General features: G+C 36.3%; 2 protein-coding genes across 2 annotated transcripts; one reads left to right on the top strand and one right to left on the bottom strand.

Annotated features, from left to right (window-relative positions):
- The first annotated feature begins 3,687 nt into the window (after positions 1–3,687).
- Positions 3,688–7,005, top strand: LOC107766454 (protein SMAX1-LIKE 3-like). The gene is made up of 3 exons (XM_016585235.2): positions 3,688–5,099; positions 5,739–5,814; positions 5,911–7,005. The coding sequence occupies exons 1-3, from the start codon at positions 3,934–3,936 to the stop codon at positions 6,961–6,963; spliced, it is 2,295 nt and encodes a 764-aa protein (XP_016440721.2). The 5' UTR covers positions 3,688–3,933; the 3' UTR covers positions 6,964–7,005.
- A 4,605-nt stretch (positions 7,006–11,610) lies between these two features.
- Positions 11,611–12,132, bottom strand: LOC142180896 (secreted RxLR effector protein 161-like). The gene has a single exon (XM_075253002.1). It carries the CDS (start codon positions 12,130–12,132, stop codon positions 11,611–11,613), a length of 522 nt encoding a protein of 173 aa, XP_075109103.1.
- Positions 12,133–18,624: the final 6,492 nt, after the last annotated feature.

Raw genomic sequence — 18,624 nt, 5'->3', positions numbered from 1 at the left:
AAAAAATAAAAAGTATTTAAGTATATATAATGCCGGAATAACAAAATAACGAGCATAGTAAAAAAATTAATTAGAATAATTTATTAGTAATAATAATTTTAGTATTAACAACAAAAATTCAAAAAGTTATTTACACAATTCAGAATGAAAGAAAATAAAGGTTATAAAATATATATTCCATGCACGTAATATAAAATAATTATTTCTTTACGTGCGTGAAATATATATTTTACAACCTTTATTTTCTTTCATTCTAAATTGTGTAAATAAATTTTTGAATTTTTGTTGTTAATACTAAAAAGTTTTAAAAAAAAAATATAAAGAAGATAAATGTTTATAATTTAGAGGGTAAAATAGATATTTGGCAATCCAAAATTTGAAAAATCTAGTTGAGTGACCTTCTGAGTGCAATAGGCATAGTTCAGTGACTTTGTTGTTACAAACAAAAGAAAAGTGATTTTAGGAGATAATTTGGGATAGTTGAGTGACTATTTGAGTAATTGACTCCTTGTATTCTCTTATCCATTGCCTTGAATTTTCAAGAATAGAGAACTGTTTCATGGATATAGCACTTTAATTTTGCTTTTTTCATGTTTTATTTAACAGGAAAAGTTTTTAAAAAGACAAGCTACTCAAGATGAGATATTTGAGCATACACATATGAAGAAGCTAAAGGATGGAACAAAGACAACTTGGATCGAGCCACGAGCCGAGACAACCTATGTAAGATTTCAAGTTACCTTTTAATACTTTTCATTAATTAAATTTATTCATATAATAGTTGTAACTTTTTGCATAATACTTTCAAACAATCCTTGGAAGGGTTCATTCAAAGCTAACCAACTGATGATCAAGGAAAGCCAATCTAACTATCCCAGGAGAATTATATGGACTTGCGGATTAAGGCGGCTGGTGACGTACATAAGGGAAGAGTTTACGACCTTGGATCAGAGTTTACTTCTAGTCGTCGGTCTTGTGGATCTGGTGGCTCTTCTTCCTCAAGGTCCTCGATTAATCAGGATAAGTTTGAACTATTGAATAGAAGAATAACAGAGATCATTGAGTTGTATACACAGGAAAGGGCTGCACGGGAGGAGGAGGCAAAGCGAAGGGAGGAGGAGGCAAAGCGAATGGAGGAAGAAGATAGGCGGAGGGAGGAAGAGGAGAGGCGACGGGAGGAAGAAATGAGGTGAAAGGATGTTGCATTTACACGTGTCACTGGTGATGTTGAAAGCCTCAAGGCCCAGCTAAATTACCTCTTAGTAGCTGGTGCATTTCCTCTACCACATTCTCCATCACGCTCTAACAAGACTAAAGAGTAATTTCTTTTATAAATATGATTTTGGGTGAGACTATGATGTCGGATATTATGTATCAATTGGATAAAGATTGAATGCTGAATTTCTTATCTGAATGTTTAGTTGCATTATTGGTTTCTAGTATTTTCAGTTTTGGTTGGTTGTTAATTAACGAAATGGATCGGAAGATGCTGATTTTTGTGTGTGAATGTTTAATTGTATTTAGGTTGTTGGTGGTTGTATTTTTTGTTTGGCAGGTGGTGCAGTATAAAAAGCAGCATTGTGCATAAAAATAATTTTCAGATTTCCCACGAAATTGCCACTGATTCCGTGAGAAGGTTCGTCACTTTAGTTGCAGAACTTGCATATTTCCCACTGATATCGGTGGGAAAGTTCATACTTTTTTTCATAATTTGCATTTATCCCACTGATATCGGTGGAAAAGTTCATATTTTTATTTTCAGAATTAACACATTTCACATGGATATCGGTGAGAATGTTCATACTTTATTTTTCTGAACTTGCATATTTCCCACAATTATCAGTGGAAAAGTTCATACTTTATTTCACCGCTTCTCTGGGAAGATATTTCCCGCCAAGTGTTTTCCTGGTGACTTGTTATAGTGGGAATACGGTGTGAAAACTCGATTTTCCCACCAGTTTCTCACTGATTACGCTGTGGGAAATCCATGTGTTTCTAGCAGTGTAGTTTCAGCAAATTGTTCGCAAGTATCCAAAACCAAAGGATTTCCTCTACATATTAGACAACATAAGATCCAGGCTTGAAAATTGGAAAATAAATTGTCTAGACCTAGCTGGGCGAGCTACTTTAATCCAATCCACCTTCAACAATATTCCAAACCACGTTATGCAATGTTTTCAACTGCCCAGATAAACTCTACAACACATTGATCGCCTTAGCCAAAAGAAGTTTGTAATGTACTAGCTAGCTAGTATGGGGAATGTTAATGTTGTTCATAGTACTGCTACTTTTGTAACATCTCACCGTTTCGATCCCAATGGGATGGCTATGAGCGATCTGTGCAATATTCCTTAGTATTTAATAAAATACTTCCTGTTTCAACCAAAAATAAAATAAAATAAGAAAACGAATTCTAAATATATCTATTAAACTATATGTTTATACTTATTTTTCACACATATAATAAGTTCCATCTTAAAACATCAGTATTCTGGCGAATGTCCAAAACCATATTATAATTGGATTCGCCGCTAGGTTGATTAGAATTTAGAAGTTAGAACTTCATAGGCCTTTTGCAAGAGTGATTCCTAAAAATAAAAATAAAAAAAGAACTAATTTCTCCTCCTCTTCTTTTCAAATACATGAGGCAGTCACATTTAATTCCTTTTCAACTAGTTGCTAAACGATTCAAAGATTTCTACTAATTGGAGGAGCGAAGGCATTAAAGTTAGAAATTAATTTCTTTAATAAACTAACCTCAGATTTCCATAATATTTTTCAGAAAAGTTAAGATATAGATTTTGTAAAGCATTTTTCTTTTTGAAATTCATATATTCTTTTTTTTTTTTTTGTGCTTTTGAGTAGGGAGAGGTTTGAGGAAATTCCGTCTTTTGAGTTAAAGTTAATATCTAGTGTTGTATCTAGTCGAGCTATTTCCAATCTTGTACCTTTTTCTCCAGGTGCATGTCAAAATGCTATAACCACTAAAAATTGATGTACGATCAGACCAAGATTTTGCTGTACAATATAGATGCGTTCATATATATCCAATACTATATCACCTTTATGAATTAAATAGCTAAAGACTAGTATAATAATTGCATGAAAGGGAGAGTTCCACTTCCACATTCCATGTCCTAAAAGTAGATTTCTTTGTATATTTATATTCCCTCCGTTAATAATAAGTGACTAGTTTACTTTTTTATTTTAATTCAAAATAAGTGTTCAGTTAGGTAATCAAGAAAAAATTCAATTTATTTTTACTCTTTTACCCTTATGTGCATATCCCTAAAAGGTTTTCTCACTCCTCACTACAATTATGTGACCAATAATTAATAAGGGTAATTTAGTCGTACTAAATATTTTATATAGAATTTAATATTTTTTTAATGGGCTTGCTAAAAGGAAACTGTTCAATTATTGTGAACCGGAGAGTGTACTGAGTAATGTGTGTATTCAAGCAGAGTAAAGCTGAGTTGCCTTTAATACTGGTATAATTCCTCCTCCTTGTCAGCACATGCATTCCACTTTCCACTACAAAATTTCCTTTGAACCCCAAAATTTTACCTCACTTACAAGAAAAGAACCCCCCCCCCCCCCCAAAACCCTACACTCTCACTGCAAAATATATGCATATAATATCTCCTCCCCCTTATATTATTTCTTCAATTCTGTTCTTCTCTCTCTACACAATCCTAGAATTGTTTCAGCTTTTGTAATCTTTGTGAAGGCTTCTTAAGGTTTTCTTGAGTTCTTGGATCTCCTCTTCAATTTCAGTCAATTACAGCAGAAATTAAACTATCTAGTTTCTAGCTTCTTTCTATTTTTACTACTCCTAACTTGTTACACATGAAACCAAGATTTTCAATTCCTTAATCCTACAACTTTCCAACTTCTTTTTTTCTTCTTTGAAAGTGAATATTTCATCAAAATATGAGAACAGGAGGCTGCACAATACAACAAGCTCTAACAACTGAAGCAGCAGCTGTTGTAAAACAAGCTGTGCAACTTGCTAAACGTCGCGGCCATGCCCAAGTAACACCTCTCCATGTAGCAAACACAATGCTTTCTTCTTCAAATGGTATACTCAAAACAGCTTGTCTTCAATCTCATTCTCATCCTCTCCAATGCAAAGCCCTAGAGCTTTGCTTCAACGTCGCGCTCAATCGCCTTCCTGCATCATCTTCTAGCCCCATGTTATTGGGCCATGGCCATCATCATCAATCTCAATATCCTTCCATTTCTAACGCGCTTATTGCTGCCTTCAAGCGAGCCCAAGCCCACCAAAGGCGAGGATCGATTGAGAATCAACAGCAGCCTCTTTTAGCTGTGAAAATAGAGCTTGAGCAACTTATTATTTCTATATTAGATGATCCTAGTGTGAGTAGGGTTATGAGGGAAGCTGGTTTTTCTAGTCCTCAAGTCAAAAGTAATGTGGAACAAGCTGTTTCTTTAGAGCTTTGCTCTCAAAATCCTTCTCCTAATTCAAGTAAAGAAATTAACCAAGTACTAACAAGCAATAAAGTAATCTGTCCTATTTTTGTTAAAGATGAGGATGTGATGAGTGTAGTGGAAAGTTTAATGAGCAAAAGAAAGAAAAGTATTGTGATAGTTGGTGAATGTCTTGATAGTTTAGAAGGTGTGATTAAAGGGGTGATGAATAAAGTTGATAATAGAGATGTTCCTCAAGTTTTAAAAGAAGTTAAGTTCATTAGTTTACCACTTTTAACTTTTGGTAATATCCAAAGAGAAGAAGTTGAACAAAGAATAGGTGAGTTGACTTGTCTTGTTAAGAGTTTAGGAGCAAAAGGAGTTGTTTTGTACTTGGGTGATCTTAAATGGATTGCTGATTTTAGGGTTAATAGTTGTGGTGGGCAAGGGGGAATTAGCTACTATTGTTCTGTGGAGCACATGATTATGGAAATTGGGAGATTGGTATGTAGTTTTGGGGAAAATGAAAAAATTTGGCTTGTGGGAATTGCAACATTTCAAACTTACATGAGATGCAAAAGTGGTAACAATTCATTGGAATCTATTTGGGGTCTGCATCCTGTTACAGTCCCTGGTGGCAGTTTGGCCCTCAGTCTTAAACCTGACAGGTAAAACTGTTTTCACTGGCTAATTATGATTTCATTCTTTCTTGATTTTTTTAATTCAAATTTTACTTTCAATTGGAGCCTGATTTTGTATTTCATTATCTTCCATATTTTCTTGGATTTCCTATGCCATTTGTATATGCCTTACGACTATGTTCCTCGGATCTTCTAAAAATACCCGGTTATTGTGTTTGATGATCCTCCAAATATTATGCATTTTAGAGGATCAAATACGGGTGCAACAAAATAGTTTTTGAGAATTCGAGCAACAAAACCCAACAGTCAAAAACTAATACTAAAAGATTTCTTCGAATTTCTTTTGATGAAGAGAGCAGCCCAAGATTTTGTGGTGAAAAAGAGAAAGAGAAAGAATAGAAGCATTTGCCCTCTTTTATGTTTTCTATAAATATTCCTCAAAAGCATCGTTGTTTCTCGATCTTCTTCTTCTTCATCGTCACTTTTTTCCTTTTGCTTTCTTTTCCTCCCACTTAATTTGTGAATGACCCTTTAGTTTCTCCAACAACACTCCCCCCCCCCCCCCCCAACCAAAAAAAAAAAAAAAAAACTTGCATGCAGTTCTTGAGCAATATGTCGTTTATATCAAACTCATAGTTCATTTTTGTCTTGGAATTTTCTGACCAGTGAGTCTACGTTGTCAAGTCTACCTTCATGGCTTAAAGATGAGAGGCAAAGAAATAGTACTCCTAATAATGATCAGGTTATTTTCGAATCTTTTTAGCTTTCCAACATCAAAGCAACGCCTTCTTTTCCTTTCTCTTTTTTCTAGTAACTAACTTTTCTTTTCCCAATTCAGAACTGTGTATCGGTCAAAGAGCTACACAACAAGTGGACTACAACATGCAGTTCTATGCATAAACAGACCAAAAGTTTTGAAAGAAGTTTGTCCTTTCCTTCTTCAAATGCAAATTTGGACCATAATTTGCCATTTTGGGCAAAGAGCAAAACATGTGAGACAAGTTTAAGAATCTACATTCCTGACCACAACGACCAAACAAGTGCTGCATTATTATCATCTAATCCAAATTCTAACCCTAATTCTGCTTCGAATTCAAGTGAAGTTGTTATGGAAATGGAGTGTGTTCCAAAGTTGAAGGAGTTCAATTCTGAAAATTTGAACATTTTGTCCAATGCATTAGAGGAAATAGTCCCATGGCAAAAGGATATTATTCAAGAAATTGCTTCCACAATATTGCAATGCAGGTCTGGAATGATTAGAAGAAAAGAAATATCACTAAATATTGGTAGTGAAGCAAAAGAAGAAACTTGGTTATTTTTCCAAGGTCCTGATGTTCAAGCCAAGGAGACAATTGCTAGAGAATTGGCAAAGATTGTGTTTGGATCATATTTTAATTTTGTATCAATTGCTTTGAGCAGCTTTAAGGCAGATTCAACAGAAGATTTTAGGAACAAAAGGTCAAGAAATGAACAAAGTTGGAGCTACATTGACAAATTTGCTCAAGCAATAGTTTCTTCAAATAATTCTCATTGTGTTTTCTACTTAGAGGATGTTGATCAAGTGGATTATTTTTCTCAAAGGGGAATCAAGAAAGCTATTGAAAGAGGAATTGTCACAAATTCAAGTGGTGAAGAATTGAGTCTAAATGATGCCATTATCATTTTGAGTTATGAGAGTTTTAGTTCTAAATCAAGAGCTTGTTCTCCTACTGTGAAGCAAAAATCATCTGAAGAAACTACAACAAGCCCTTGTGTTTCTTTGGATTTGAATATCTCCATTGATTATGATCAAGAAAGAGATGAAGATTTGTCCAATATTGATGATATTGGGCTGCTTCATAGTGTTGACAGATGTATTTTTTTCCAAAATTCAAGAGCTGTAAAAGAATAGAATCTAGCTAGCTATTATTATGTGATGAGATGAGTTTCTTTATTTATTTCTTCACTTTTACTTTATTGGTTTCTTGTCTTTCAAATAGGAGGTCAAAGAGTTATGACAACCTCTTTTTTCTGTACTAAAAGTTTTTGTAAATACAACTTCCAAATAGAATTACTTAATGCTATATGTTTATTTCTCTTCGTTCAAGATTCATCCTTTTAGGACATCCAGATTCTTTTCTCCTCCATTTTTTGGCTTATCTTTCCACTATCGCAACCTCAGATCTCATGGCATAATAACCTCTCTTATTCTATTACGTCACTAAGTGCCGATGTTTTTTTGGTAACTAATAGTGCCGGGTTTTATTAAATATAACAAATGCAGAGGCGGACTGGACCAAAATCTCTACCAAATAAAGTTACTTATAAGGTGCCAATTTGTCAATAAAATTATATAATCAATGGCATGCTTTGTTCTGTATGCTTATATTCTCCCCAATTAGGATGCGATAGCTAGTGCACATATTGAAGCATCATTTGATGGTAAAAAAACCATGAGCCATCTTGAATACTTTTGGAAATAAAATGCATGAGTAAAAATCCTTATCCGTGATTGATGGTCATAGTTACATTGCATTAACAGAGGCAAATCTAAATTTAAATAATTTATGGATTCAAGTTTAATATTTTTTTTTATAACCTGTGAAAATTACCACTAACCACCACATTAATACACCTACAGAGCACTTAGGAACACAACCACCTTCTAGGAAGGGTGCGATGCTCGCTAAGCCTCAAGATTTAAAAAAAAACACAAATTACATATTCTGGAAAGCAAATGTCGACATCTACCAGCTTTTCTTTTGTATCTTGTATACTCTCTAGTCTTTATTTATTATTTATGAGTTTAATGTTCTTATAGTATTTATTAAAATTTTATTATATATGAGTTCAAATTATTTAAGATTTAGTATTTATTAAAATTTTATGAATTTTTCGCATATATATTTAGGTCATATGTTGTATCATCCCCCTCTAAGTACATATGATATGATTTTCTTATAAAGAAATGGAGGACTGGGAAGATCACTATGATGCATATCATTATTATTGCATGATTTGAAAGATACAAACAATATGTATGATTAACTAGATAACAAACATGCATCATCAGCTCCTTCCTTTCTAGAAATATTTAGTAAACTTATGGAGGGTGGACCCTCTCTATTACTATTCTTGCCTTGAATGATTCAGGCATATCACAAATGCATAGAAAAAGTAATAAAAAATTTATGCTTCTAACCAGGTATCTTTACAACAAACAATAATGAGATTTGAACCATATACTCCTATTTACTTTGGGAACTCCTAGGAGAAAAGGAACAAGTTGTGTTGATAGTGTACTCCAAGAATAGCATAATTACATTATCATGGTAAAGTCTATCATGTCTCACCTTTCACTGTACCAGCGGACTCTATAATAAGACATCCAAAGTTGTAATTTGATGAATAAAATAGCAAATGCTAAAAATGGTGGGAGTTCATATTGTCATGGGCACTCCGATGCACAAGGTATTCCGCGTTCACATAGGGTTCGGAGAAGGGCCGCACCTCAAGAGGTGTAATATAGACAGCCACACTAATGCAAGCATTAGTGGCTACTTCCTTAGCTCGAACTCATAACCTATAGGTCATATGAAGAAACATTTATCATTACTCCGAAACTCCCCTTTCCTCGTATGGCCATGCTGAAACGAAAATAATAAATGATAATGTGTAAGTTTTTTTTCCCCATAAGAAAATGGTGTAAAAGATAATAAAAAAAGGAAAATGTTGAAAATCCACATCGTCTAAGCTAAATGCTTAGAGTCTAATAGATAAATTTCAGCGAAGATAAAAATATTAAGTGATTTCTTTTTGTTTGTCCAAGCTTTAGTCAGCAGAATTACTCAATACTTATGTTGGGGAGATGTAACAAATTCTCTTTAAAATTAATCAAAATGTGTGCACGCTAGCCCAAGCATCATAGTTATATAAAACTAGACACATACTTCAGTTTTAGCAACTATTTTTCAGTGGTAATCACTTTCTATTTTCTTAGTCATTTCATGAATTTTTTGAGAGAGAAAAAGTGAAAAAGTGAAAAAGTTTGCTTGCTGCTTCTAAGTTCTAACACTTACAAAGTTGCATGTTTAGAATTTTTTTCCCCTCCTGCTTGAGTACTTGAGCTGTGAGATGCACATGCTTTAATTTGTGACAATCATTGGCATCAGAGGATAATAGAATTCATACGAAAAAAGAAAAAAGAGATTTTTCATTAATGTCACCGACATTTTTTCTCATTCTTTTTCCTTTTCTAGATTGGAGGAATAAAAGAAAAAGGATAAGGTTTCCTTCTTTTCATTAAAACTCAAATTTTTTTTTCCAAAGAAGACTGTTCCCAATGAACTTTCCTTATGAAATTTGTTTTTTTTACAGACCAAAAGTAAAAGTATTGTTGTTTTCACCTTTGCCTTTTTCCCCCTCTTCTTTTTTCTTTTTCTTTGCTCAAATTCCATGTTCTTTTACTTTCTTTTTTTTTTTTTTTTTTTTTTTTGAAATTTGCTTTATTAATGAGAGTATAAATCAGAAAGGCAAGAGACTATAATTATGTTCTTTTAAGATTCTAAATGTAGACATAATCATTTTGTTCGTTTAGCATCTGGCTTAGGGATTAAGAAAGACTTTTCCTTCGGGAACTAAGAACTGAGAAAGCGAGTATTCCATCTGAACGTTTGTCTTCAATCAAATAGTTTAATATGTAGCCAACTATTATTAAAGATTGTGATAGTTAAAATCGAGTAACAGGGACATCGAATTTGTGTACCTGTTAACAACAGCAAAAGTTTTTTGCAGAATCTGTTCCAATCAATTGCCCGAATCTGATATCGTCTCTCTTGGAAACGAAATTCTTGTTCACGAACTAAATGTCTTGTTTTTGTGTATCACGATGTGCTTCTTTCTTTAGGGAGAATCACTTCATTATTTTTTTCTCTGTTGAGGAAAAAATATATATAAAGGACAGAGAGGGGTCACGGGTCGCCCATATGGACTGACCCTACCCATTTAGAGGAGATAAAACCTAAAAGAGGTTACCTAGGGAGTTAAAACACATAAAAATAAGAAAAAAAACTACCACTCACACAATCGCACGTTCCCATTATTTTTCTAATGTGCAGTAGTTTTTTCTTTTATTTACCTGTGTTTTAACTCCATAGGTAACCTCTTTTAGGTTTTATCTCCTCTAAATGGTAGGGTCAGTCCATATGGGCGACCCGTGACCCAAACGCAATATCCAACATCTCCAACTTTGCACATGATGGGCTAGACCCAAATTAAACCAGTGCCATGTGAATAACATACGTAATTCATACTGGTAAATAGATCGTGCGACCTGCGAGCATTAAGAGCTACATTATTCTTACACCCTTTAAGGTTGTTTAATAGCTCTATGTAGAAATCCAATCACATGTGGAAAAGATTCACTACTACCAAGAGGATCTTATTATTACTCGCAATATCCCAGACATTGTTGGCTACTCTAGTAGCTAGTTATCCGATCTCTCATCCTCGAAAAGAGGTGAACTCGAGTTCATGTTTAACTTTGTATCCACAATTACACCCAATACCTCATGGTAAGTGTAATGGTCGGCCTATGAATACATGTTAAATTACTAAATTTTAGTCGTCTTCCCTTTCTACTCGAATCTTTTCATTCCAAATCAACTGCTTTCCTAGACATGTACTGCATTGCCGAATCACTCATGACTATTAGTGACATGCTAAAGTAGCAACATTGATTGTCACTTCAAGAGACAGTAAAAGGTCAAAGGGTATTCTAATAAAAGTTGATATAACTTCTTTGGGATCTCACTCAATGAAGAATTAGAGATTCATTCTTCCATTATCCCATGGTCGATAGCACACGCGGTATGAAACACATGTTACGGTGCTCTCACCTTATATTGGCGTGTGTTCCTTATTCTTTTAATCATTCAACACCGTACAGATTTTGGTCTAGACACCTCCAAATGTCTAACCCGAGTTTCTCACTTCAATAATCCTTAAACCATCTTCTTAGAGAAACTCGCATCTAGCTTACAAAACAAGTCATAATCGAATAGTGAAATTCGTAAGTCTGATTAGTTGTCAAGACCGACCTTTACAAGTAAATATAACCTCGCATTATCCAAGGTTCTATAAGGTCTCATCTCTTCACGATTCTTAATGTAAGAGGCGATTGCTCGTGTGAGAGATCCAATCTCGCGACTTGTTCGACACACTTTATCAACAAAACATTCATCACATGCATACAAGATATAAGCATAAATTCAAGAGTTAAATATTGATGAGTATATTATAACATTAAAATCATTTTACAATATATGTTCATATCCTTCGCAAACCTAGAGCCATAACATGTTTCTCAAACAGGTCTCTAGATATTGTTTTTGTAAAAGGATCAGCTATCATGCTTCGCTAGGAATGTACTGTCAATTAATCTCCCCACTTGCTACTATGTCTCTCACAAAGTTATACTTGATGTCAATGTGTTTGGTCTTGCTGTGATACTTAGGATATTTTGTATATGCAATAGCCGCTTGACTATCACAATATAGAGTCATGAGACCCTGAGAGTTCTTTGTAATATCCAATACTCAAAAAATCTCTTCAACCAAACACCTTCTTGTACTGCAGACGCACAAGCCACTAACTCAGCTTCCATCGTTGAAATGGTTGTACATGTTTGTTTCTTACTTTTCCATGATATAGCACCACCATTTAGTAAGAAGGCATAACCGGATATTGATTTTCTATCATTCCGGTCACTAGCCCAATCAACTTCTGTATATCCTCTCAAGTATAAATTATTTCCATTATAACATAGTGAATAATCTGCAGTTCCTTTCAGGTATCTAAAAATTCTCTTCATAGTTTTCCAATGATCTCTTCTAGGATTGGATTGATACCTGCTAACCAGACCTACGACATAACAAATGTCTGAGCGAGTACATATCATAACGTACATCAAGCTCCCGACAACACTTGAATATAAAACTCGAGACATGTCTTCCTTTTCATTTTCACTCTTGGGACACATTTCAAGGCTTAAAGTTTCACCTCTCGCTATAGGAGTATCCATGGATTTGCAACTATTATGCGAAAAAGCTCCAAAATTTTCTTTATATAAGTTTCTTGAGATAGACTCAATAACTTTTTGGAACGGTCTCTTTAAATCTTAACTCCAAGGATATAGTCGGTCTCACCCATATCTTTCATGTTAAATGACATTGAAAGCCATGACTTGATAGTCTTCAAATACTCCAAATCATTTCTGGCTAATAAAATACCATCCACATAAAGAGAAAGAATTATGAACATCTCATTGGACTTCTTCACATAAATGCAATGGTCTTCATTTATCATGGTGAAATCATACGAGATCACCTCCTTGTAAAATCGTAAATACCATTGCTTTGAAGATTTCTTCAGACCATAAATAGATCTTTTCAATTTACAGACCTTCTTTTCTTGACCTTTAACGATGAAGCCTACAGGTTGTTCTATGTGGATTTCTTCGTTTAGTTCTTCATTGAAAAAAGTTATCTTCACGTCCATTTAATGCAATTCCAAATCCAAACGTGCAACAATAGCCAAAAGTAAGTGAATTGAGGTAAACTTTACAAGTGATAAAAATATTTCCTCATAATCTCTTCCAACTTCTTAAGTAAAACATTTTTCCACCAACCGTGCCTTGTATCTTTCTATTGACCCATCCGCTTTGCGTTTGACTTTGAGAACCCATTTGTTCCCAATGGCTCTACGCCCAGGCGGAAGGTCAACTAGATTCCAGACATTGTTGGTTTTCATGGACTCTAATTCTTCTTTCATTGCTTTCATCCACTCATCTTTTTTAGCTCTCGATAAAGCCTCAATCACAGACTCTGGCTCATCCATTTCTATGAAGAGATACCAAGAAAATATAATCTTCAATTTCATAAGTACGTTTGGGTATATTTTTCTTGGCACTCTTTCGTAGTTGAAATTCAGATTCGTCAGAAGGATTTTGTGTTTGAGAGCTCTCACTCCCACCCGGATCAAGAATAAGATCTTGATCAATTTGATTATCAACTGTGTTAGAAGACATTTGCTGATTTTCTGAGTTCAACATTTCATAAAGAGGCTCTCCTTTCTTTACCTAGCCCTTCTTTGAAAAATCATTTTCCAAAAATGTGACATCTTGCGATTCAATCTCAGTAACACTTCCATTCTCTAATTCACCAATGAACACATATCCTTTGGAGTGTTCTGAATATCTTATAAAGATACATTTCTTGCCTTTTGGATCTAATTTACCAAACTTGCTAAAGAATCTTTTACATATTCAGCACAACCACAAGATCGTAAATCCTTTAAGTTTGGTTTATGACCAGTCCATAGCTCATAAGGAGTGTCTATTTAATTTTACGCAATTTACCATTTGTATCGAGTTAATCCGCATATCCTTAAAACCACTTATAAATTTAATTGTTATCCGTGTTTTAGAGTAAACAGAAATATTTTTGAGAAAATACTTACATAAAATAAACAATTTGGATGGTTTTAGTTTCTTCGTTTTGAACTTCTTTGAATATTCTCAGAAAGTTTCTTGAAAAGGCTTCTCACTAAATAAATAAAGCCTGAAATTCTTTCGAAAAAGCATGTTCGAAAACACAAGTGAACGAAACTCCTTGGAAAACTTTACATTATTTTCTTTCTGAATAAGCTTTTCATGGCCAAACAGAAAACAGTCGGGAAAATATAAATAGGCGCTATTTTTTAGGATCAAAATAATTAGGTGTCATGCAGAAGCTACATCCATGGCGGAGTGAGCAATCCACTATATAAAAAGAGAGTACGAAATATTGAGAGAACAACCTCACGAAGAGGCAAACACAAGTGACACACTAACACTTGTCCCGTAAAATTCTTCCCCTAAATACGACTCTCAAACCTAATATGACTACATTGTGGATGCTATTGAATGAGAAGAAAGGATCCTCAATTTATAGAAGTTCAAATATATTCCTACAAGAAAAAGGACTAGCCAAATATGAGAGGTTTATAATTTCCTTCTAAAAGAAGGAAAACTCAATTATGGTAAATATATTGTCCTTTCTTTCTAGAGATAGGAAAACTAAATATGGTAAAAAAATTAGGACAAACACCTAACAATTCTTCCACTTAGCCTGAATTTTCTGACAAAATAAACTTGACCCACCTTCTTCACATAATCTTCAACAGGTCGCATCTCCAAATCTCCACCGCAAAGTTTGTCTCAATGTGCGTAACGCTCCGGTCAAATTTCTCAGACAAAAATCATGATTACCGTTAAATAGGTTGCGGCTATAACTAAACCCGCCAAGATGAACCTGTCTTAAACCTCACTCTGATGCCACCTGTTAGGACCAAAATAATTAGGTGTCATGCGGAAGCTACGTCCACGGCGGAGATGAGCAATCCACTATATAAAAAGAGAGTACAAAATATCGAGAGAACAATCTCACGAAGAGGCAAACACAAGTGATATACTAACACTTGTCCCATAAAGTTCTCCCCCTAAACACGCCTCTCAAACCCCATATAGCTACATTGTGGATGATACTGAATGAGAAGGAAGGACCCTCAATTTATAAAAGTCCAAACATTTTCCTACAAGAAAAGGGACTAGCCAAATATGGGAGATTTATAGTTTCCTTCTAAAATGAGGAAAACTCAATTATGGTAAATATATTATCCTTTCCTTCTAGAGATAGAAAATTCAAATATGGTAAGAAAATCAGGACAAGCACCCAACACTATTAGCACTTTCCTTGTGAACTTTGGTCATATGAAAAATGTGCATTGACCACTTAATGGTTAGTAAAATCTTTCTTATTTTGATACTCTCCTTGTTCTAATCATATATTTTTATTTAGAAATAATTCAACTTTAAATACAATAACAACGACCCAGTAAAGTCTCGCAAGTGGGATTTGGGGAGGGTAGTGTGCTTTTCACCATTTTCATCTGGGTTTGAAGCTTTTAAGAGAGATCTTTTAGGAAAACAAAGGGGAATCACTTGGAGGTAACATCCTTGACTTCATAACTTGTTTTTATGTGATTAAAGACCTAATTAATGGTGAAACATTTGGGAAAAATGGGTAATTAGGGCTTGAATTTAAGAGACCTTTAAGTGAGGATTTGAGGGATCATTTGGACTCCGATTTCAGTTTTCTTGTTATGTATAGACTCGTGAGAGTACGAGATTTATGAAAATGTAAATTTCACCCGATTCCGAGATGTGGGCCGGGGGGCGTTTTGGTCATTTTACATAATTTCGCTTATTAGCTTAGAATTTAATTGTAGAATCAGTTACTTGAAGTGTTATTTACATTATGCGATTGAATTGAATAGATTTGGGCTATTTGGAGTCGAGTACTCATGGCAAGAGCGTGGATTCGAGTTGACTCTGAGCCGGTTCGAGGTAAGTGGCTTGTCTAACCTTGTGTGGGGGACCTTTCCCTTAGGATATGATATTTGATAATTAAAATGCCTTGTACGTAAGGTGACGAGTGCGTGCTTGAGCTAATTGTTGAAAACCCGGTTTTACTTTAAGTATTTACACTGAGTTCATCCCTTTTCTGTTTTATTCTACTTGCAAACTTAGCCTGATGTTAGTTTAGAAAAGCATGTTTAGTTGACTTAATTGCCTATTTGCTTAAACTGCCTTAATTGCATTACTTGAAGCATGTTAGGCTAGAATTAACTGTTTACTTAGTATGAAAATACCATTTAATTTAATATTCTTGTGTTGCTGCTGTGTGTTTTAATTTGGGACTACGGGACGGCATCCCGGAAGATCCTCTGTACGTATTTATGATCTGGACTGAGGTGTGGGATACCAAGAGATCCCTGGCACGTATATTGAGGATACCGAGAGATCCTCGGGATACTAAGAGATCTCTGGCATATATTGAGGATACTGAGAGATCATCGGGATACTAAAATATCCCTGGCATATATTGAGGATACCGAGAGATTCTCGGGATACCAAGAGATCCCTGGCATATATTGAGGACACCAAGAGATTCTCAAGATACCAAGAGATCTCTGGCATATATTGAGGATACCGAGAGATCCTCGGGATACTAAGAGATCCCCGGTTATTACCCTTGTTGTGCGTGGTATTTCCTTGTAGTTGCCTTTATCTCTGTTTCCGTTATTGTACTCTTATTATACTGCATAGATTCTTAATATAGATTCTCAGTTTTACTACTTATTTATCCAATCATTTTTATTATTTATTAACATCAGTAGGGCCCTGACCTTCCTCATCACTACCCAACCGAGGTTAGGCTTGCACTTATTGAGTATTGTTGTGGTGTACTCATACTCTTTCTGTGCATGTCTTTCATGTGCAGATCCAGGTACCTCCACTTCGGCTTACCATTCTTTAGGCGAGGCGGTTCTACGGGACTTTGAGGTATATCTGCCGCGTCCGCAGACCGAGGAGTCTCCCTCTATTCCAGCATTTAGTATTTAGCCTTTCGTACTTTTTGTTCTTGTTAGACATTCTGGAGAATTAGAACCATGTAGTGTTTTCTCTTAGCTTGTGTTCCCGTGAGTTTTCAGGTTTTGGGATAGTGTTGTAGGATTTGAGATGTTGTGCTGTATATGCCGAGCGGCATTTAATATATCATTTTCCTTTTGGTTATTCTTGGCTTTTAATTTATATTTCCGCAAGTTTCCATGTGTTTTCCGCACTTGTTAGGCTTACCTAGTCGTAGAGACTAGGTGTCATCATGATAGTTCACGGAGGGCGAATTGGGGTCGTGACAAGTTGGTATCAGAGCTCTAAATTCATAGGAGTCACGGATCACAAGCCGGTTTATTAGAGTCTCGCTAATCAGTACGGAGACTTCTGTACTTATCTACGAGAGGCTATGTAACTGTTAGGAAAATTTCCACTTCATTTGATTCCTTGTTGTGCGACATTTTGACATCATAATTCTAAACTTCTGTCTTCTATTCTCTTACAAATAGTGAGAACACGTGCTACCCGAGATGATCAGGAACCCGCACCCCCTACTGCAACCGTCAGAGGTCGAGGCTGGGGTAGAGGTCGAGGACGTGCGCGTGGTATATCTAGAGAACCTGCGCGAGCTGCCGTCGAGGTACTACCAGCGGATCCAACCGAATTCCAAGCACCTGACACGCCTACTGCTACTACCACTCCAGCTCTTCAGGATACTTTGGCACAGTTCATGAGCATGTACACCACCTTGGCTCAGGCAGGGTTGTTTTCCCTTGCTGCAGCTACGTCTCAAGCCGGGGGAGGAGAACAGAGTCCCTCCGCCCGTACTCCTGAGTAGCGAGTGCATGTTGAGCAGGTCCCTAAGATTATTCCTGTGCCACCTGCAGTGCCAGTTCAACCTGAGGACAGGGCAGCGGCTTTCGAGGATGAGTAGTTGAGGCTTGAGAGATTCCAGAAGTACAAGCCCCATGTATTTAGTAGTCTAGCATCGGAGGATGCTCTGGGATTTCTTGATGAGTGTTACCGCATTCTCTGTACCATGGGTATCTTAGGATCGAAAGGGGTTTCATTCACTACCTTCCAGCTTCGAGGAGCCGCCTATGAGTGGTGGCTCACCTATGAGTTAGACAGTCCAGATGAGGCTGCTTCACTGACTTGGCCTCAGGTTTTAGATCTGTTCCTAAGGGAGTATGTTCCTCAGAGCCTCAGGAACGTATGGCGTGTAGAGTTTGAGCATTTGCGCCAGGGTGCTATGACTATTTTAGAGTATGTTGTCCGTTACACCAGCTTGGCTAGGCATGCACTAGCCTTGGTTTCTCCTATTTGCGAGGGGGTTCACCGGTTTATTGAGGGCCTTATTCCCAACATCATATCCAGCATGGATCGTGAGTTGGAGATGGATATTTCTTATCAGCAGGTAGTGAGCATTGCTAGAAGGATTGAGGTTATGCATTCTAGGGAGAGAGAGGAGAGGGAGGCCAAGAGGTCTCGAGAGTCGGGCCATTATTCTGGTGCCCATACCCCAGTTGCAGGTCATCATGGTAGGGGTTATATGAGTCGCCCTGTTCATTCAACTCTTCCAGCAGCCAGTAGTGCTCCAGCTTCTCCTAAGACTCAGGAGCCTTATTATGCACCTCCAGTTTCTAGCGCACCTCCTGCGTGGGGTACTTTCAGAGGTCAGTCCAGCCGACCTGGTCCGAGCTAGTCACAGCCGCCACATCCTCCAAGAGCTTGTTTTGAGTGTGGTGACACACACTACGTGGTGAGGGATTTCTTTAGACTTGGGAGGATTGCACCTCTACAGACTTCTCAACCACAGTGTGCCCCGTAGAGTTCTAAGGCTATGATTATAGCTCCAATTGCTACCCCACCTGCTCAGCCAGCTAGAGGTGGAGGTTAGGAAGGTAGAGGTTGCCCTAGAGGGGAAGGACATGATAGATACTATTCCCTTCCTGCCCGTACCGAAGTTGTTGCCTCCGATTCTGTCATCACAGGTATTATATTGGTTTGCCACAGTGATGCATCGGTTCTATTCTATCCAGGCTCTACTTATTCTTATGTCTCTTCTTATTTTGCTCC

Source organism: Nicotiana tabacum, chromosome 5, assembly GCF_000715075.1.
Source record: "Nicotiana tabacum cultivar K326 chromosome 5, ASM71507v2, whole genome shotgun sequence".
NCBI lineage: Eukaryota > Viridiplantae > Streptophyta > Magnoliopsida > Solanales > Solanaceae > Nicotiana > Nicotiana tabacum.
Note: the sequence above shows the minus strand (reverse complement) of the source record. Positions and strands in the feature narration are given on the sequence as shown.